The sequence below is a fragment of the Lygodium microphyllum genome, chromosome 6 (assembly GCF_053477565.2).
Source record: "Lygodium microphyllum isolate KBCC chromosome 6, Lygodium_microphyllum_v1.1.10, whole genome shotgun sequence".
In the NCBI taxonomy this organism is placed as follows: Eukaryota; Viridiplantae; Streptophyta; class Polypodiopsida; order Schizaeales; family Lygodiaceae; genus Lygodium; species Lygodium microphyllum.
Window position 1 is genome coordinate 111,666,358 of NC_141140.1, and position 22,309 is coordinate 111,688,666.

The 22,309-nt window shown below is 44.0% G+C and overlaps 1 protein-coding gene across 1 annotated transcript in view; it reads right to left on the reverse strand.

Annotated features, from left to right (window-relative positions):
• Nucleotides 1–2,513: 2,513 nt before the first annotated feature.
• NEF1 (no exine formation 1) overlaps nt 2,514–22,309 on the reverse strand; it is a 31,037-nt gene continuing 11,241 nt past the window's right edge. The window contains exons 3-5 of the mRNA XM_087679889.1: nt 4,409–4,980; nt 4,112–4,331; nt 2,514–4,023 (exon numbers count right to left, since the gene is read on the reverse strand). Coding sequence (XP_087536015.1) covers nt 2,707–4,023; nt 4,112–4,331; nt 4,409–4,980 — 2,109 coding nt within the window. The 3' untranslated portion in view covers nt 2,514–2,706. The remainder of the gene's footprint in view (nt 4,024–4,111; nt 4,332–4,408; nt 4,981–22,309) is intronic.

A 22,309-nucleotide genomic window follows, 5' to 3' on the forward strand; every position in this document is an offset into this window, starting at 1 on the left:
GAGATTTTGCATTTGGTGAGAATAGCAACCTAGGGTATCAACCAAGAAAAACTAGATTTGGGCCACATGCTTAATGTGATAAGAGGGAAAGTATCCACATCAATATTTTATTCTATGCAACAACTCTATTCATGACTTGTGTTTCCTCAATTTGTGTGACAAGTCCAACTTGAGGTGCAACATAGACAAAGTCTCAAATGAATATCATCATAAAGTGAACATCCACATAATGAGCTTGGAAAGTATGGTTTGTATTTTAGGATTTGTTATATAATGAATATGCAAAGGAATTTTGAAGTGCCATCTGCTACACTAGCATTGCCTAATTTATTGGATAGATAAAGCACCATTCTCCGAGATATCTTCGAGATCAGCCTAAGCATAGGGGGTGTAAGGGCAAATGGGTGAAATTCATGAAAGAGTTCAGTTCTAAAACCTATAACAAGGAGGTTGCCACAATGATATGCTATTGATGTTGTGCGTCAAATTCCAAAGGTCAATACTGACTCGTTTTCAAATATTGTTTAATCTCTCTCTCAATGGCTATTTCCAACATATTCTCACTTTGAGAAAATTTCGAAACTAGTTCAAGAGGGTGGTGGCAAGCCAAGCATCAATCATTTGAACAAAAAGATGATGGGTATCAAGAGAGAAAGCTGAATAATATTCCATCAAAGAAAAACCACTTTTTAAATAAGGCAGAGCTATGCACCCAATGCAATTGACATCCCAAAAACATATTACATAACTACTATGACACACCTAGTACAAAGCACTTGTGCATGCAGAGCACTATGGCCTTAGTCACCCGCCACTTACACCAGCCCTTCATGAAATCCTTTTAAGTACACCTAATGTCACTAGTTACAGCTGAGACACTAGATGGGTGGGATCTTTAACACCCATTATAATTCCAAAACAGGATAATTGTTCTGGGGATGGAATGATTTTATGATGAGTACTCTTAAATGAGAAAAGGAACTGTCGGATGTCATCCAAATGATGGAACTCTTTGGGTTATCATGCTGACGTTACACTGGGTTGATCCATGAGAGGACCTAACAGTAAGAGGCTTGACTACCAAGACAACAACCAAATCAATCTAACTGTATGGCACATTAACCAAAAAAAAAAAGTTGATCGCTCTAGATTTCATCAAGATCTCTAGTACAACATTACAAATCCACATGCCAATAAAACCTAATGTTAGAATGTATTGCTAGAACCCTTCAAGTTGACTAAATTTTGTTATTTCTTTTCAATAAACTTTCATACGCAAAAAAACAAATATTACATAAGTGAAGGGTTTAAATGACTTACAGACAAAAGACCTTTATATGTTAGCTTTCAGACAATCATCTGGACAGGCACCTTTTACATAAACATTTAGTCAATTCCTTGCTTTAGTAACCAAGTCAGATCTTGTTTTATCAAGACCGAGAATTTTGGAATGCAAGTCTAGGGTTTAGCCATCTACCAATTACGCTGCATGAGCACTCACTTATAGTATATTTATGTTAAGTACTACCCTCAGGGAGGACAAGATGTTTTCTTTCAGATAACTCAAGCACGCACCCATCACTATCAACATCCATCTCACTTCCTTCAGCTTTGGAAGCAGCTAAAGTTTGAGCTTAATACAACGTAAGAACAACTCCTCCATACTACGCCTGGTTGGTTTAAGGTGGCTGAGCTGAGGTTCCATGCTCTTTTAGCATTGTAAACATGAATATAATGCTTCGATTTGTCCTTGTGATTCTTACATTTCATAAATACCTACTTTTGACAATTGTAAAGCAACTAAATAGTGGTGGATTGATTCATTAAAGTAAAAACTTTGATCCTTTTGTATGCATGACAAAAATTACAATATTACATGGCAGAAACACCTCCCTCAATCCTCCCTTCTTTCAAAAATGAAACCCTCCAAGTTATCTGTAGTGTACTTGATGGATAGCACACCATGGAAAGGGCATATGCATGAAGGCTACTTAGTGTAAAGGTGGAGACAATATTACATGACATTGCAAAGGACATATGCACGAAGGCTATTTAGTGTAAAGGTCCACCTTAGAGACACACCAGGTTGCAGAACCTACACACTCTCAGCTATTGTTTGGGTCCAAAAGGTAGGGTCCCTTTTCTCTCAGAAAATTCAAGGAGAGTGCAAACAGGAGTACAAAGTCACACAGCCTTGACACATGGACAAACCCAGAACATGGCTGGCACAGGACCTACCTTCAACCTAGTAGCAGTGATCAAACACCTTACCTTCTTTCTTGGACGAGTTTGTGATTGTAAGGCGAATCTTGGATGGAAGAACACCTGAGAGAACACTTCAGCTGCAGTAATGGTCCTGGAGGTTACCCCATGTAAAGTCTGGGAGCTGTGATCTGGTAATATCAATCTATTCCTGGAAACCTTACATCAGGTTTGTGTGCTAAATCAGCATGCACTCGTTAATCTGGAAAGGTCACAGATTCACTTTCAACATTCACTTGGTGCACATTGCCTTTATAAAAGCATCAAAGCATAATATTAGTATTGCACTCTTATGAGAGAAAAAAAAAAAAAAGAAAATCAATGCCCTGAAATTGTAAGGCTTGAAAACTACTCTTTTGTAGTGAACAACATAACTGCCTGAGATATTGCGATTCCTCTCAAAGCAAAACTTTTGCAGAAACTGCGAGTACAAGACCTAAACAGTTAGATGAACTTCATTCCACTGATCCTTACATGCCTTGAAACTAAGTACTGTATCAAAGCATAAATTATGCCTAGCAAGGCCAAAGCCTGAACTGTTGATAGGTCTGAAATAAAAATTGGGGGAAGATTTAGGGGTGTGAGAAGCAAAAGCCAGAAATCTGGCTGCTTTACATTGTCCCACATAAAACGATTGAACATTAGCTGATTTGGGATTGTGGCGAATAGCATCAGTGCATTTTTTGCAATGAAAAACAAACTTGGGCCTCCACTCTCAACGCCCCAGGCAGCATTTTGTCGTCCATCCCAGACCTCTGCCCAAAGCTTGTACACTGTTGCAACCACCAAGTAGATAGATATCACAGCAGTCAAAGGGAAATACCGCTGTCGGTCACTAAAACCCATGAACAAGCTCGAATCCTGATTAAGTAGCAGTAAGATGGGAGCCAGAAAGAAGATGGCCCTGTTTGAGCCACCAGTCAACCACAGGTTCAATATAAGACACAAAGCAAAACTCAGGCACGTGCCTACATTTCCAACAGCTGGCATCCATGACCCTTCTGCAGCAAGCTTCTTGACTGTAAAGGCAGCAGCCAATGATGGTCGTGTTTGGAGTAACCGATACTTCGGAACAAAACCAGAATTCAGTCCTGAATGCACCCAGCTCTTCCCCTTCTCTGTGACTTTCTCTTTGATCAGTGAAGCCAATTCAAACTTTATCTGCAAAGCAATCAGCATAAATATGCATGCATAGAGGCCTAATAATGAGGCTCTTGAACCTTCTACTGCCAAGAGAGCCATTATTTTCTCATCCTCATTTTCTCCTAAACTAAATCTTGAGTGCCCCTCAACAAAATACATGATAGGGAGTAAAGCTACCAGCAATGCAAAAACCCAAGGCATATATCTAGGGCTTGATGCAGAGGGCAGGTGTGTGAATACTAAGAAGATTGATGTGCATAAAGTGGCTGCTACAAGCAGAGCATGTATTATAGGAGCCTGCATGAAGTACTGTGTGCAAATATAGATGCCCAAGGAAAGACCAACTCCAATGGCATAAAAAAGCCGGAGCTCCACAATATACTGAACAGGAATTGCTGATGTAAAAGCTGCCAAGGATGCTACAATTGTAAAAAGCAGCAGCCATGATGGCCATCCAGGCTTATTCATGCCAGTACCATATATTGTTGAATCATCAAGAAAATGATGTGGGACATAGTAAGAACCCCACCAACGTGCCACAAAAGATGGAACTGGAGGCTGCAAGAAGACAAGGCATAGACCAAGAGCAACCACCAAGACAAGGGCTCTTTTGGCAGACTGCACATATTCAACTTGGCAGTCAGTAACATTTCAGAACTTCTCTAAGTCAGAAGGTATCAATAGGAACCAGTTCAGAAAAACTGACCTGTACATGCGAGAAGTGACGTGAAACAAGAGGAATATTTGCAATGCCAAGAGCACAAATTATAACTCCAAGAGTTACCCCATCTGAAGGAGGAAATCCCATCCAATATTGTAGTGTGTCAAAAATTGGGCGTCTGCATAACCAGACTGCTATGCAAACTGTTGCAGCATGTGCAAATGCTTTCCATGGTCTCATTCGTGAGCCTCCTTTGACTTTATCCCTGCACACAAAATGGTTTGATCAACACTTTCATGCAAATGCATTGACCAAATACAACTTCAAGTGCTTAGGCATTACTTGTAAAGGAGAACCGGTGGAGAAATCGCTAACAGAAGGATGGCAGTTGCCCACATAATACTTTGGGGTAATAACAAAAGGACAGAAAGTTTGGCACAGTAGAGGCATGACAGAATCCAACTTGTCAACACATTGATTCGATTCTCTTCTGTCAACCGTCGCACCATCAGCAAACCAACTGCAGTTGTCGACATGACCATATAGCTTGGATACACAACATCATCTTCAAAACCAGAAAAGAGGCTGGTTGAGTAACTATGAAGCCTGTTCTCCAATTGACAGATGAGTACTGCGTGAGCTATGAAGCCGGCATCTGCAAGCAGGTGAACCTTGGGGGGAAGAAGAGCAAGCCCTGGGATGGCCAAAGCCACCAGTGCACTACCAATAAGCAGCTTGCATATACTTTTGAGCATAACACCGCCCAACCAGACATTGAGAAACCAGAAATTATGCACCACGAACCATGTTACAGGGACACTGGCTGCAACAGCAAATATAAAGTATGAAGAGAGGCTCTTCTTCATGCAAAAGTGTGACACATAAAAGGCTGACACCAAAGGGGCTGGCAAAAACTGCACACAACAGAAAAATGTAGCAGAGTTGATAAGGCAACAGTCACACACTCAAAGTCACAACAAGAGTTATCTAAAATCATGCTTATCAAGTGTGGCACCTCCTGCCTCAGTAATAACAAAAATAATAATTGCAAAGTGATTGTTTTCACTATGGAGTAAAATCTTGGATTAAACAGACGAAGCTTCATGGAATTAAACATCCGGAAAAACTGAAAAGAATTAATAAACACAACATTACACTGTCAAAAGGCCAAATCAATCATAAAAACTGCTATACATAAAGATAAACATAAGTGGCCTATACACTAACTGAACTGTCGATTTCCAGCTTTACTGCAAGGGAACAGAAATCTCAGAGTTCATAAACAAAGAGCAGCATTAACCGATTTACGTTAAGATACAACCAACTAGAGAGCAAATTCAATTGAGCTTTTAAGCCTGTGACATACCATACTTTCAACTTATCCAAACGTTTCCTAAAGAGCCTTTCCATAGTCATTTGAAAATAATGGGAAACAACACTTGTACAGAGATGTCGAAAGCAAATACTAAGTTGGGTAGTTTGAGCATCTGTAAGTTTAGTTAAGGATCCTGACTGCCAGTCAAACTCAGCTTAGAGAAATTGAAAGGATCAGTACTGGAGTTTTCTGCACAAGAGCCTGCATCTGGTGCGTTTGTCTCTGCCTTTCATCATCTTGTTGTGTCACACTAAGTGTAGGATGTTGCCCCAGATGTAAGTGCTTGCCATAAGGGCCTTCAACAGATTTCTAATGCACAGTCTGCCTCACCACAAAGGACCTTGAAACGTAGCAAAATAGAATGGGTAAAGTGGCAGCTAGGAATGGAGGAATGCCATTTTAGAAAGGATAGGAACGAGGATATGCATTTCTAATTGGTGGAACATTCCTGTTACTGTTTGTAATAGACATTCCTCCGTCATCAGTTTGCTGTTTTCGGCCAAGCAACTGTAAAGAAAAATACCCTAACACAGAAACATAAACAGAAACCGTACGACAAAGCACAGACTAATAAAAAGAACACAGTTAGGGTTAGGGTTAGAGTAAGAGAAAATGAACACAATGAATAAATGAAATGATATGACTACTAATAATACGGTACTCATGCAGCAAACACACTATGCAGTGAATGAATACTGAACCTCGAACCCTTGTATCTCTAGGATCAGGGCAGGGGTAATAAGGTGGAGAGTGTGTCGTACTCCGAACAGATCCCGAATAGCAGCAAGGCAGCCTTCGGATGTCGAACACCAACAAACGCAACAATGAGAAGCTGGATCTAATGCAGACAGCAGTGAGGAGAGAGAAATACTAAAAACGGAGTATGCAAGAGAGAAAGACTAAAAACGCAGGCAAGACAGCTTGCAGGAGAGAGAAAGACTAAAAACGGAGCCTGTAGGAGAGAGAAATACTGAAAACGCAGGCAGGACAGCTTGCAGGAGAGAAAGACTGCAGCGACTGCAGACAGGAGAGAAAACTGTCAGGGCGGCAGCTAGAGCCTGCAAACGCAGCAGTTTGCTGGCGTAGCAGGCTGTACGACGGCATTGCAGATGAACAGCAATCAGTCGCCAGGCAGAAACAGCAACAATCAGCGTGCGGAGGGCTGGAAACAGGCGCCAGACTGTAGAGAACAGTGATGGACAGCAAGGGCTGAGATGTCCTCCGTGACCAAGGTGTGGACAACAAGCTAGTAACACCTGAAACCTGCAAAAACGAGATTGTAAAAGAGTGGAGGGCTGGCTGCCAATTTATAGAAAATTAGGGTTCTAGACCCTCTCCCACTTAACTTTCTCAATCCGCTCCCCATTTTAGGGTTTTGGCTAAAATAAGCCTAAAATAAGCATGTTTTGGGGCTGTTTAAGTTGCTCAGTGCATTTCTTAGCACAACACCCCCTCTCAGGCCCAAAATAGGGCGAGAAAAGTAGGCCGGCCTAAATTTTGATTTACCCCAAGGCGTCCCATCCCAAAGCAGCCAAGGCATCGGACAAAAGGTGCACGTCGGCTGCCCAGTGGCCTACCAAGACTACAGAGGCGATGGATATCTTACCAAGGGAGCCCAAGTGATCACCCCAGAGAGGTCAGGGCATCGGACCAAGGGTGCTCGTCGGCTGCCCAAGGGCCTACCAAGGTCTACAAAGGCGGATGGAATCAACAATGGGTCTAAAAAACGCAGGCAGGATAGCCTGTAAGAGAGAGAAAGACTAAAAACAGAGCCTGTAGGAGAGAGAGACAGAAAACGCAGACAGGATAGCCTGCAGGAGAGAGAGAGACTAAAAACATAGGCAAGACAGCCTGCAGGAGAGAGAAACTGCAGCAACTGCAGACACGAGAGAGAAAGCTGTCAAGGCAGCAGCTGGAGCTTGCAAACGCAGCAGTTTGCTAGCATGGCAGGCTGTACGACAGCAGTGCAGATGAACAGCAGCAATCAGCATGCGGAGGGCTCAAAACAGGCGCCAGACTGTAGGGAACAATGATGGACAGCAAGGACTAAGATGTCCTCCATGACCGGGGTGTGGGCGGCAAGCTGGTAACACCTGAAACCTACAAAAAGGAGATTGTAAAAGAGTGGAGGGCTGGCTGCCAATTTATAGAAAACTAGAGTTCTAGATCCTCTCCCACTTAACTTTCTCGATCCGCTCCCTGTTTTAGGGTTTTGGCTAAAATAAGCCTAAAATAAGCATATTTTGGGGCTGTTTAAGTGGCTAAGTGCATTTCTTAGCACAATAACAACTGCTTCTGTCCCTTGTCCAGCTGTCGTACAGCCTGCCATGTCAGCAAATTGCTACGCTTGCAGGCCCCAGCTGCCACTCTGCACATTTTCTCTCTCCTCCAGCTGTTGCCATCAACTTCTCAGCCTGTCGCTGCTGTTTTCTCTCTCCTCCCAGTTGCGTTCATTGTTCAGCAAGAATTGGAGTCTTGATCTTCATTCCCTTTGCTCGAAACTCTAAAACACAACAAGGCAATCATAGCCACAGATTTTCATTCTCAGCTTCAACATTTTGACTTAGCATCTGAGCGATGGGCAAATTTGACTAACCGCTATATGGCTCGAGATAGGACCCATCGAATAAATCTGGACCATGAGCTTCAGAACTTCAAAATCTTTGACTAGGATGACTTGAAAGTCGAGTTGGCTAAGTATCAGTCTCCTTGCCGAATTCTCCACTACAAGGACTCCTAAATCCTCTCACTATCAGGTCACAGTGTTTCTTAACAAGTTGCCGCGTAAATACTTCAATTTTGTGCAGCAAGTGGCTTCTCTACCCAATTTACCCACATTCTATGAATTTGAGTGTGAACTATTGTGTTATGCACATCTGTTCGATCAGTTTCATATGAATAATCCCTCAGAGGGGGCTCTTGTTGCTCATTCTAAGCAGTAGCAACAAGGTAAGGGTAAACAAAATCAAACTTCAAATCAAAATCAAAAACAAGCAGGGGAATCACAAGGAAACTCCCAATCTTAACTCAAACCCGGGTGGAAGAATGTACCTAAGAAAAATAGGTATTGTCAACATTGTCAAAAGGCTGGCCATTTTGACGAGAAGTGTCGATCAAAGGCAAGAGGCATAGCACCAAAACCCAAGTCACAGACCCCCACCCCTCAGTCGAGCAACTCCCCTCAAGGGAGGCCGCGTGATGGCAAGGGGCGGTGGAAAGGTCAAACTCACATTGCCACCTAGTAGCCATCTCAATCAACAACGTTCTCAACTCCAGAGGGCTTGTCTAATTGGTCTGCAGAGGCCCACATCGTCTCCGTAGAGACATCTCATGCAAGTCTCATCCACATCTGTGAGTTGCCTCTCGATGAGGTTACCGCACAAACCCACTCATCATAGCCAAGCACATCAATACCTATTTGGACTGTGGACAATGCAGCTACACATCACATGACTCCTATAGAGGACATCTTCGATATCTAAGCCCCTACAGCTGAGCAAGTCCACGTAGGAAACAACTCCTCGGTCAAGATCCAAGCTCAAGGTTCCGTGAGTTTTCCCACTAACAAGGGCTCGGATCTGGCTTCACTCGACAATATATACTATGTCCCTCAACTTGAGGTGAACTTGTTATTAGTTCACTTTGCTGATTGAAGCAAGCAATTTTCTTTACAACAACCACAGTCGAGATCCTTGACTCTCAAACTAGTTTAGTGATTGCTCATGGTGAGGGACAGCCTAATGGCCTTTAACACATGACCCATTTTCTTTTCAAGCCGACAACCAATGGCTACGCGTTCCATAGCTTCCAAGCATTAGCCACATCTCGGAAGGCTACGAACAATGAGCGTCTTTGGCATTTCCGCCTAGGGCATCTTGGCTATGACTCTCTTTATGAGTTGTCTCATCAGAGATGGTTGAGTTGTCTCATCGTGAGATGGTTGAGGGCCTTCCTCGCTTGAAGCTAGCTTGTGATCTTTGTAAAGCATGTCAGCTTGAGAAGCAACACCGTACCCCATTCCCTCAACAATCTACACATAGAGCTGAGGCACCTCTTAGATTGATACACGTCAATCTTTGTGGGTCAACATCCACTGCCGCCTTGAACGGCGCAATGTACTTCTTTTTGATAGTGGATTATCATTCGAGATATATGTGGGTGTACTTCCTCAAGCATAAGTCCGATGCTTTCACATATTTCTCTACTTGGGTGTTGCTTGTTCATAATCACACGTATCGCCGTGTTGGTTGCATAAGGATGTTTTGGCAGTGGTGAGTTCATCTCCCACGAGTTTTCCGAGTTTCTATAGCAACATGGCATCTCTCGCCAACTCACATCTACCAACTTCTCCTCTCAGAATGGAGTTGTAGAGCATAGGAACCAGATAGTCATGGAAATGGCACGCTCTATGCCGTTCGCAGCAGAGCTCCCTAAGCGCCTTTGGGTTGAGGTTGCTAACACTGTGGTGTACATCCTCAACCACTGCCCAATTGCGGGTCTTCCTCAAAAGATCTCGTACGAGGCATTCTTTGGCTCTCGGCCTATCATATCCCGCTTCAAAGTCTTTGAGTGTCGTGCATACACACACACAGCTAATGATGAAATAGGAAAGCTCACTCCCCAAGCTGATCTCCTTATCTTTGTTGGATATTCCTCCTAAGCAAAAGCCTACCGTTTGTTCGATCCTTGAACGAGCACAGCAATCGTTAGGAGCCTTGAGTTCACAGACCTTGGTTTGTTGTCTTACTTCTTGGGGATGGAGGTGTTAGCATAGTATGTCAGCTCATGTGTGAGTCTGAGTATGTATTGTGGACTAGGCACATTATATAGATATTTTAGGCATTTTTATTGTGTAGCATTTTATGGTGCATAGCATTTATTGCTGCCAATCGACCAGCATTAAATACTTGCCGACCTGACATATTTTATGGCATTATTCATGCCTATATATTTAGGGCTCCTCCTCAATCAATTAGTTCACCACCTAGAGGTCTCGTGGAGAGAGGAGCCGGTGCAAGTTCCCACGCAACCAGTGACTCACTATTATATGCGACAGTCTCGTGTTTGATATATGGATTCCATTTCCCAAGCATACATCTGAGTTCTCATCTGTATTGTGTTCTTCAGTGTTCTTTCTTTCCCTTTCTCTTTTGTCTTGTGTTTCAGCAATTTATTATAGCATATGTTTACGCTTCCATTGCTGCTCCACTTCTGACATGGTATCAAAGCTTAGGATCTATGCTCCTGCTGTATTTTCTTTGCTGATTTCAGGACTGTTCTGACCATTGCTGATCAGGCGATTGCTGCTCCAACCAGGCCACCTGTTTTACCTGCGTTTTTTGCCGATGTCAACATCCGTCCAGCCTGCATCAGCCCCTCTACTGCCTCTATGTCAGTTCCAGCCTGCATTTTCAGGCCGTTTTTGCTGTTTCAGGCAGTTTTTGGCTGATTTTTTTACTTTTCGCAGCACCTTTCTTCATGTTTTGGTCAGATTATGGTGAATACTGCATGTGAACTCTCTTTTTCTCCAGTTTGTGCTTGTGGTTTAGCTATGTTCCCTCTCCAAATATCTTCGTTTCTCTACTTCTCTTCTCAATCCTCTCCAGATGGCTCCTCCATGCACATCCATTGATGATACGCTACATGGAGATTCCAGTGAGGCTCTTGCAGCTTCAGAGAGGGGTTCGAAGAAGAAGTCGAAGACCCAATGTTACCACTGTGGGAAGAAAGGCCATTTACGAAATGACTACAAAGAGTTAGTGGCTTCCAAGAAGAAAAAGGAGCAAAAGACGAAGCAGGATGCGGACTCCTCCGACGAGTCATCATTTGCCTCAAATGTTGGGATATAAAGGCCTCGTAACCTCCGTGTATAGTACACGCACATTGTACATGTGAACACACCCTTTATGTGCCCTAAGTATAAATACATTTTATTCTTTGTGTACCAACACATTGTTGGTACACTCTTATCGTCTCGTACTTTCACTCTGCTCGCACTCTCTCAAGCCGTCACACTCAATCGTTCACTCCTACTCGAGCTGCGTCTCTATCGCTTCCAACATCTGGTATCAAAGCTAAGACTCTACACGCTTCCCAAGATTCAGGTGACAACTACTGGGCTTGCAGTTTTACTACAGCTAATTGTTCAACGAAACAACAGGCACACTCGACAGAGTCACAGCGTGGAACAGGCAACGCCAGCAGGCACACATTGTAGGGAGTCCTGACGGCCTGCAGGGCGCACGCGAACACGACGGCAGAAGATCACGCATGCAAGTGAAGCGACCAAGCATGTTCGTCGTGGGCAAAACGGGCAATGGCACGTGGAAGGGACCGGGTAGCAGCCGACGCGGGCGGACTGTGACAGCCAGTCGTCGAGTCATCGGCGGACAGGCCACGCGACCTGCCTGAAGAATCAACAGACCCCCCCCCCCCTCCGCACCCCCTCTTGTCAGTTTCTTTGGTTGCGACCTGCCTGAAGGGTCAACGGACCTCCCCGCACCCTTGCCCGTCAGTTCCTTTGGTTTTAAAATCAAAATTTTATCTAATCTCCTCATTACCACTTGCCACTGACGGAAGTTCACTCGCCAGAAACACAGATCACAAATCTATGAGGATTCGAGCCAAAAATTTGGGGCTTTTCCCAGATTTGACATAATTCATGCCTGTCAGTGACTTTTGAGTCAGAAATTGCAGACATCGTGAGCGGTGATCTCAATTAAATTGGGGATTTTGCCAAGTCAAAATTTTGCATTTTTGGGTAAAATTTCCTAACATTGGATCCCATAAATTTGGGGCTTTTCATATATTGGCAAAGCTTTACTCAACTAGGTCAGGTTGACTGACATTCATGCAATTTTGGACTTGAAATTTTGGGGATTTGCGCAAAATTTGGTAAATTTTTGCATCTTTTGCCCGTGCAGTGGCTGGTTAATGTACAAACAGCAAAGATTTACTTCTGGTTGAGAAAAAACAGCAGTGTATTTTGCTGGTTCAGCTTGTGCTTTTGCAGATTAGTGCATTTACTATTGTGTTCGTGATAAAATGGCTGCAACTTCTTCCAGTTCAAACATCAAGAGTTTGATGGAGATCAAACGGTTTAATGGTCATGGCTTTGACCTTTGGAAAGAGCATATGCAGGGCATTTTGTTCCTATAGGATTGTGAAGATGCTTTGCAGGAAGGTAAACCCGCACTAATGTCTGATGCAGATTGGGCCAGAGTGAATAAAAAGGCTGTGGCTTACATAAAGATGGGTGTCACTGATGACATTCTCACAGACATTAAGGGTTTAGACACAGGTTATGCAATATGGGAGAAGCTGAAAACTACTTATGAGATCACCACACCTGTTAATCAAGTGCATTTAATGCACAAGTTGGTGAACATGTGACTCGATGAGTCAAAGCCTGCAGCTGAGCACTTGAGTGCATTTACAGAGATTCTAAATCAGCTCAAAGATGCAAACTTGGACTTTGATGATAAGTTGAGGGCGATCTTTTTGATCATGACATTGCCGGACTCGTGGGAAACCTTGGTGGTTTCACTCAGCAATAACCCCAATCTCTCATATGATGGGGTGAGGGGTTCTATCTTGAATGAAGAAATTAGACGTATCTCTAGTGGAGAAGGCAACAACTCAGCTTATAATGTAAGAGGCAGGGTTGAAAAGAAAAATGAAAATGCAGGGCAGAGAAACAGGAGCAAGAGCAAAGGAAAGGATAAGAGTGACATTACTTGCTATCATTGTGGTCAGAAGGGCCACAAGAAACTTGATTGCACGTATTATAAGAAGGAACAAGAGAGAAAGAAGAATGCAGAAGATAAAAAGAAAAGGGAAGAAAAGACAGATGCATCGGAGACAACCAAAGGCAAAGAGAAGGCCAATGTGGCCTCTAGCGTAGTCATAGAAGAGCTTTCAGATACAGAGGCTGATGTATTATGTGCAGTTGATTATAATGCCCCTGTATATCACATGCAGGATATGCAGATTACCAAGGCTGATGTGATTGATGCACTCTTGTCAATTGATGATGGTGTCACTCAGACTTGGATTGTAGACTCTGGTGCCTCTTTCCATGTAACTCCTTGCTTGGAGTGTTTTGCTCTGTTCAATGCAGGCAATTATGGAAAGGTGTACCTTGGAAATAACCATGCTTGCAGAATTGATGGGATTGGCACCGTACACTTGTCTTTAGACAATGGTCAAGAGCTTGTGTTGACAGATGCCAGATATGTGCCTGGCATTAAAAAGAGTTTACTATCTGTTGGTCAGCTTGACTTGCATGGCTACACCACATTGTTTGGCGGTGGTTTGTGGAAAGTAAAAAAGGGTTCCATGCTAATTGCAAAAGGAATCAAGAAGGGCACATTGTATTGTTTGCACTGTAAAGCCTTAAATGGCAAGTTTCTTACAGTTGCTGAAATTTGCAGCCACTTGGAGTTATGGCATAAGAGATTAGGCCATATGAGCCAAAAAGGACTTGATGTCCTTACCTCTCTAAAGAGGGTTGATGGAAAAGGCTGTAAACTTGATTTTTGTAATGAGTGTCAGTTTGGAAAGTAAATCAAAATTTCCTTTTACTCTGGTGTCTCTCGTAAGTCCAATGTCTTGGACTTAGTGTATTCTGATGTATGTAGTATGCCCGTGAAATCATTAGGTGGTGCTGCATATTTTGTCTCCTTTATTGATGATTGTTCCAAGAAGATTTGGGTGTACTTGCTGAAAAAGAAAATTGAAGTGTTTGTTGTTTTTAAAACTTTTCATGCATTTGTGACCACTCAGACAGGTAGAAAGTTGAAACGCTTGAGAACTGATAATGGGGGTAAGTTCACATCGACTGAATTCAAGTCATTTTGTAACTTACATGGTATTAACAGGGAGCTTACAACCCTTCTTCAAATGGGGTGGTTGAAAGATATAACATGACTTTATGTGAAAGAGTGCGGTGCATGCTGTCCACTGCTAATCTCCCTCATGCATTTTGGGGAGAGAGACTCAAAACCGCGGTTCACATTTGCAACTGCTCTCCCAACAGGTCCTTAAATAATGGCATCCCTGAGGAGGTTTGGTCTAGCAAATCAGCCTCATATGACCATTTACGCATATTTGGCTGTGATGCTTTCGTGCATGTTAGGAATGAGCTGAGGAATAAACTTGACCCAAAATCCACCAAAGGCATTTTTATGGGCTATGGTGATGAGGGTGAATTTGGCTACAAAGTGTGGTTACCTCAGTCCAAGAAAATTATTTGAAGGCGTAATGTTGTGTTCAATGAGGCAAAATTGCTGAAAGGCACTTTAGCCTCTAATGAAGATCTGAAAAAGGTGAAGTTTCAGAGTTTGCAGCCACCTATTACTTCAGAAAATGAGCCTCATAGTGCTGTACCACAGGCTGAAACTGATGATCAGCCGGTTATTTTTGAGCCAGATGATGATGGACAGCAAATAGAAGCACAAGGAGGACATGGACAGCAAGATGGCTTGCTAATTATGAAAATGCAGGTGCTGGAAATGAAAATGAAGGTGTTGTACAGCATGAACAGCATGCTGAAAATCGTTTACAATAGCAAATGAATGCTGAAAATAATATACCTCCAGATGTAGACCCAATTCCTAAAAATGTTGATCATTGGGTACGCAAGTCTACACGAATAAGAAGGCAACCACATAGGTTTGACCCCTCCTTGCATTATGTGATGCTTACAGATGAGGGTGAGCCTCTTACATACAAAGAGGCCAAGTCATGTAAGTTTAGCAATAAGTGGGAGCTAGCTATGCAGGAAGAGATTAAATCTCTATATGCAAATGATACTTGGGATCTTGTGTCATTGCCAAAGAGAAAGAAGCCACTTCCAAACAAATGGGGTACAAAGTCAAGACAATTGATGGGAAGCCCAAGTACAAGGCAAGGCTAGTTGCCAAAGGTTATGCACAAAAGGAAGGGATTGACTTCCAAGAGGTCTTCTCACCTGTTGTGAAGATGACCACTTTACGTGTGCTTTTTGCTCTTACTAATGTTTTGGATTTAAAGCTATATCAAATGGATGTAAAAACAGCTTTCTTGCATGGTAACATTGATGAGGAAATCTACATAAAACACAGGGCTTTGTAGTTCCTGGAAAAGAGCAGATGGTGTGTAAGCTAAAACGCAGCCTGTATGGGCTGAAGCAAGCACCACGGCAGTGGTACAAAAAGTTTGATACTTTTATGCTATCTCATGAGTTTACACGCAGCCATGTAAATCATTGCTTGTACATGAAAAAGGATACAAATGGCAGCCCCATCATACTTGTTTTGTATGTGGATGATATAAGAGAGACTAGCTTGGATGCTCTCAAAAATCAGCTGAAATCAGCTTTCTCCATGAAAGATTTGGGGAATGCAGAGCATATTTTGGGCATGAGGATTCGTAGAGATAGAATGCAGAAATTGTTGTTTTTATCTCAAGAAAAGTACATTGGAAAGGTACTGGACAGATTTAACATGGCTGAAGCTAAGCCTTTTGGGGTACCCTTACCTCCTTATCTCAAGCTTAGCAAAGCCAACAGCCCGAAAGATGACGTGGAAGCAAATGCTATGAAGGGAGTTCCTTATGCATCAGCTTGTGGCTCTCTTATGTATGCTATCGTAGCTACTCGTCCAAACATTGCTCATGCAGTGGGAGTTGTTAGCAGGTTTATGTCAAATCCTGGCAAAGCATATTGGGAGGTCGTCCAGTGTATTCTTCGATACCTTAAGGGTACACAAAGAAAAAGTATTTGTTATGGGCAGGGTACACTAAGTTTACAGGGTTATTGTGATGTAGACATGGCAGGTGACTTGGACACTCGTAGGTCCACCAGCAGGTATGTCTTTACAGTTGTTGGTGGGGCTGTTTCTTGGTGTTCCAAGTTGCAGAACATTGTTGCATTGAGTACCACTTAAGCTGAATACATATCAGCTACTGAAGCTTCTAAGGAAGCTATATGGTTGAGCAAACTTGCTGATGATCTCGGCATGTCTATGGGTACTGCAGTTTTGGGATGTGATAGCCAGAGTGCTGTGTATCTGGCTAAGAATGCCATGTATCATTCACACACAAAGCATATAGATGTGCAATATCACTTCATCAGACAGATTCTGGAAGATGGTCAAATCACATTGACCAAGATTAAAACACAAGATAACCCTACAGATGTTCTCACTAAAAGTCGAAGCAAAGCTCAGCACGAGCATTGAATTCGACTAGTGGGAGTTGGTTAGCTAGAGGTTCATATCTAACCTTTAAGTGGGAGGTTGTTGGGATATAAAGGCCCAGTAACCTCCATGTATAGTACACGTACATTGTACATGTAAATGCACCCTTTACGTGCCCGAAGTATAAATACATTTTATTCTTTGTGTACCAACACATTGTTGGTACACTCTTATGGTCTCATACTTTCACTTTGCTCACACTCTCTCAAGCCGTCACACTCACTCGTTCACTCCTACTCGAGTTGCGTCCCTATCGCTTCCAACATCACATTCCAACTCAGATCCTTTGGCCAAGGTGCAATCCAAGGCACGAAAAGAATCCTCTTCTTTGGATCATGGGAAGGGCTTGGTGACCCCTTCTTCAAATGCTTTCTAGTGGTGGTGATGACGGCATCCCTCACAACTCTCCAATGCTAGAGAGGGAGTGTGAGAGGGCGGTGAGATGGGGCAACCGTGCCTCATCTATATTTCTATACAGATGCACAGGATCCAAAGAGGGACTTCCCTAACGCATCGATTGAAGTCTGGCAGGTTCAAATCCTGGAGCTGGGATTAATATCCGGGTTCATGATGGACTGGTTATTTGACAGAGAGCGGGTGGCTTTCGTCTGAAGCTCACATGAGGGGACACTTTGACAATCTAGCCAAAGGAGGGGAGTCCAACCATTGCTGCTCCAGTCCTGACATGGTATCACATTTCAAGATCTATGCTCCTAGTTTTCTTTGCTGATTTCAGGACTGTTTCGACCATTGTTGGTCAAGCGACTATTGCTCCAACTAGGCGACTCATTTTTCCTCCGTTTTTTGCTGACATCAGCATCCGTACAGCCTGCATCAGCCCCTCTCCTGCCTACGTGGCAGTTCCAGCTTGCGTTTTGGTGTTTTTGCATCTCCTTCTAGCTAGGCGCCTACATTTTCAAGCCGTTTCTGCTGTTTTAGGCAGTTTCTAGCTGATTTTTTTATTTTTCAACAACAGTTTTCTTCTTGTTTTGGTGAAATTTTGGTGAATACTGCATGTGAACTCTCATTTTCTGCAATCTGTGCTTGCGGTTTAGCTATGTTTCCTCTCCAAATACCTTCTTTTCTCTACTTCTCTTCTAATCCTCTCTAGACGGCTCCTCGGTGCACATCCACTCATGATATGCTACATGGAGATTCCAGTGAGGCTCTTGCAGCTTCAGAGAGGGTTTCGAAGAAGAAGAAGTCGAAGACCCAGTGTTACCACTGTGGGAAGAAATATCATTTACGGAAGGACTGCAAAGAGTTAGTGGCTTCCATGAAGAAAAAGGAGTAGAAGACGAAGCAAGATGCGGACTTCTCTGACGAGTCATCATCTCCCTCAAATTCCAACTCACATCCTTCAACCAAGGTGAAGTCCAAGGCGTGGAAGGGATCCACATCCCAAGAGTTGGGGTCCCATACCACCAACACACACCATCCCAATGTGTAGATGCATCGGCCTATGGGTCAAGAGTCCAAGAGAGGTGATCACACGATAGTATGCACAATAGAGCTTCGAGTTCTATAAATAGAACTCCACTACCCTACCCTAGAGTGCCCATTAGTGCATTTACACTAAGTCACTTCATGACCACTATGACCAATACTAAAAGAAGATATCCATCGCCAATGTGGTCTTAGTAGGTTCTTGGGCAGCCAGAGTGCACATATGAACCAACGCACTAGCTATTATGGGATAAAACTGAAACCACTCTTTCTTCTCGAATAGGCTGGTAAATAGCCTAATTAAGCACTAAGTATTCAAAGCATAAAATTCACATAAACTGAAAACGCAAATGTTACCACTTAATCTTGGACATTGGACACCTGATTGGCCCCAAAATTGGCACCCTTTGCAATATTTCTTTAACTTGCATTGCTAAAGTTGAAGTATATTGAGATCCAATATGATCTCTTTCAATCTTCAATACATCTTGCTGTCCATTAGCAACCAGCAAGTCTTCAAACCAATTTGCCCCTTGGTTGGGGATTCGTCTTCGATTTGCTCCTTGGATGACAAATTCTACCCTGAACTTAATGTTGGCTAGCTAGTTTCTTGAATCTGTAAAATTCTCTAATTTCAATTGTTGAAATTTAAGTCCTAGGCCTACAAATCTGAGCACACTTATCAAGGTGGTTGGTAAACCCTAATTTTTGTTGTAAATTAGGGTTTATGTCATGAGGACATGTATTTTTGAAACCTCACTTACATGTGGATTAATTTTTAATCACATGATTAAGTAAATGTTGCACATGTGAGGTGCAACTAGGATTAGAGTAAATTTACGAGCCCGGGACTCCAGAAAATCACAGGATGTCAAAGGCAAAAGTTGCTATAAGTTATACCACACAGGTACTTGGTGGTATCTCATGCCAGTTGTTGGCCTAGGTCATTCATTTGGCCAAATGTTACCACCCTATCCGAGTGGGGAAAGTGATGAATTGTCACGTAAACCTCAGTTGTCGGCTATTAATATGGTTTATCACACTGAGTTGGATGCCATGAAAGAGCAATATGTTGTTGATTCGAGCTTTGCTAATGTTTATGATCAGCTTCGCAATGGCCAAAGGTATGGACACTTTGTGCTAAGAGATGGATTTTTTATGATGCATGTGTTAGAGTTCATAGCCTGTTTTTAGGCAGCAGCACAGCTGGTCCAGCAGTCGGACCAGCTGCACAGTCGGACTGTGCAGTCGGACTGCCACGTGGCAGTCCGACTGCCTGCAGCCATTTTATTCCAGGCTGCGCCCCAGTTTTGAGCCCCGTTCTAGGTGATTTTTCGCCTATTTATTGCTAACGTTTTCAGCAGTCTGGCCACTATTCTCTGTCGCAGATTACAGACCGGTGCCGTGCAGATCTCTGTCTCTGTTCACAGATTTCAGACAGCAGACAATGCAGACTGCAGCAGACTTCGAGGTGGACAGCAGGTCGCATCGTCGAGGTGGAGACACGCAGTCCAGCGCACTGCGCCCGTGTATATCTTTCTATTCAGCATTCTTTATACAGCAGATCTTCAGTGTACACTGTCTCTTTCTCTCCCTACTCTCTCTGCGTTCTCTCTCTCTCAGTCCTACGCTTCCGCACCGCTGCACTCTGACATGGTATCAGAGCAGTGTTTGAGGGCTGACTGAGCGCAGAATCAACCTGAAGAGGAGTTTTCATCGCGACACAAATTTGCGTTTTTTGCGTTTAAGGGCAGACAGGAGGGCTGCGCCTTGGAACAAGGCTGAAACGAGTGTGGGCGCACAGGAAAGGAGTACAGGTGGTGGATTTGCTACTGTTTACTGCTGTTTGTCGCGGAGAAAGTTTGAGTTTTCAACCTAAAAGTGCAGGTTTTGCTTTTTCATCGCCTCCGGCGGGTGAAGAAGCTTCGGGACGCGGAAGAGCCTTAGCAGGCTGAGTTTACTCAGTCAGAGGGGGCTGCTTTTGCGTTTGAGAAGGCATTGCAGGTGCAGATGTCTACAGAGATGGACTTGGAGTTCCAGGCGATTATGGACCGGAAGGTGCCTGTCCTACCGGCTCTTCCTACAGATCAGAAGCTCGACAGCGACAACTACCGCATTTGGCGCGTTATGATGTTGGCCATTCTGGAGTCCTATGATTTGGCGGAGTTGGTACAGGAAGATATTGACCGGCCTTCGGTAAGAGATGAGTCCAAACTCTCTTCCGATGCTCGTGCGGAGTTGGCCAGGGCCCAGTCTCATTGGGACAAACTGAATGCCAGGATTCGATCCTTTCTCTTTCTATCATGCACTACAGCCGTGATCGCTCACATCGAGCACTTGACGGTGGCTCGTGAGATATGGCTGGAGCTTGATCAAATGTACAATCGGATGACCCTGATGAAGAGGGTTTCTTTGGAGGTACAGATGCGGACCTTGTCCGTCAATAAGTCTTCTTCACTAAGGGAACACATTAACAAGCTAAGGCAGCTACAGATGCAGGTTCAGAATGCGGGGAAGCCGATCTCCTCCGAAGACATGGCGATTACACTCTTGTCCCAGTTGCCGCCACGATTCGGTACATTTTACTCTGCCCTTATTGCTTCGGGGCGAGAGTCTACTCTTCGGTGGGAGGAGTTGGTTCCTATGGTCTTGGACCAAGAGGAACAGTTAAAGGGACAGAATGCTTCCAAGACGGAGGCGTTGACAGGTCAAGCCTCTCAGAAGAAGGGGAAGGACCAAAAGAAGAAGAAGGGGGATAACAAGTCCAAGAAGGACAAGGAGAAGGACAAGGACAAAGACTCCACATGCCATATTTGTGGAAAGACTGGCCATTGGAAGAAGGATTGCCCTGACAAAGACTCGAAGGACACCAAGAAGAAGGAAACCAAGGATTCTGGAGCAGTGGCTGCACCCTCATCAGCTGCATTTCTACATCTAGTTGTCATTGAGGACGCTTCACCGAATGCTTCTGATGCTGCGATGGCGGCTTCCCAATCTCGAGAGTGGATTATTGATAGTGGTGCCTCACGGCACATGACTCCTTCATCAGATGGTGTTGCCCAGCTGCGCCCTTCACGTGGGCAGGTTCTCATTGGAGACAGCTCTTCAGTCTCTATTGCAGGTCGGGGTAAGATGCAGCTTATTCCGGATGGACGAGGTGGCACCCATACCTCAGAGGTTTTGCATGTACCAGGATTGGGGTACCATCTCCTTTCAGTCCATAAGATTTGCTCCCTTGGTCTTCTGGTGGAGTTTGACAGTTCTACAGTGCGAGTCCTTGATCGTGAATCGAGGAAGGTTCTATCATCTGGATATGAGGAGAACGGCATTTACAAACTGAAGTCTTCCACTGCCCTCTCTACTCTTCTTCTTACCTCACAGTCACAGTCTGAATTATGGCATGCTAGGTTTGGTCACCTGAACTATGACTATCTTCGGAAGGCGTCACGGGGACAGCTTGTTCGAGGGTTGCCGGATATAGTGGTGAGCCAGCAGCCCTGTGTCTCCTGCATAAGGGGGAAGCAGCATAGGGATGCCATTCCCCACACCGCTTCGCGGCGGTCTACTTCACCGATGGAGTTAGTATCTACGGATCTATGTGGCCCTATGAGGAATGAGTCCTTGCGTGGGAGCTCGTACTTCATGCTGATCGTGGATGACTATAGCAGGATGACATGGGCCTACTTTTTGGCACTAAAATCAGAAGCTTTCTCGCACTTCAAGGATTGGCTTCTCTCTGAGGAGAACCGATCAGGCCGGAAGTTGAAGACCTTGCGATCCGACAAGGGAGGTGAATTTGTCTCTAATGAATTTGCTCGGTTTTGTGCAGATAGAGGAATTCACCAGGAGTTTGCCAATACGAATACTCCACAAGAAAATGGTATTCTCGAACGGAAGAACCGCAGTGTGATCGAGATGGCGCGCACCATGATGGAGCACCGACAGACCCCCCAGGTTCTGTGGGCCGAGGCTGTGGCTACTACAGTCCACATTCTTAATCGATCTCCTACTTCGGCCGTGGAAGGGATGACTCCATTTGAGGCGTATTTTGGGTCGAAGCCAGATGTTTCTTACTTTCGGGTCTTTGGGTGTGATGCCTATGTTCACATTCCCAAAGCTCACCGTGACAAATTCGAAGCGGCTTCCCGCAAACAGGTATTTGTTGGCTACAGCTCCCAGTCCCAA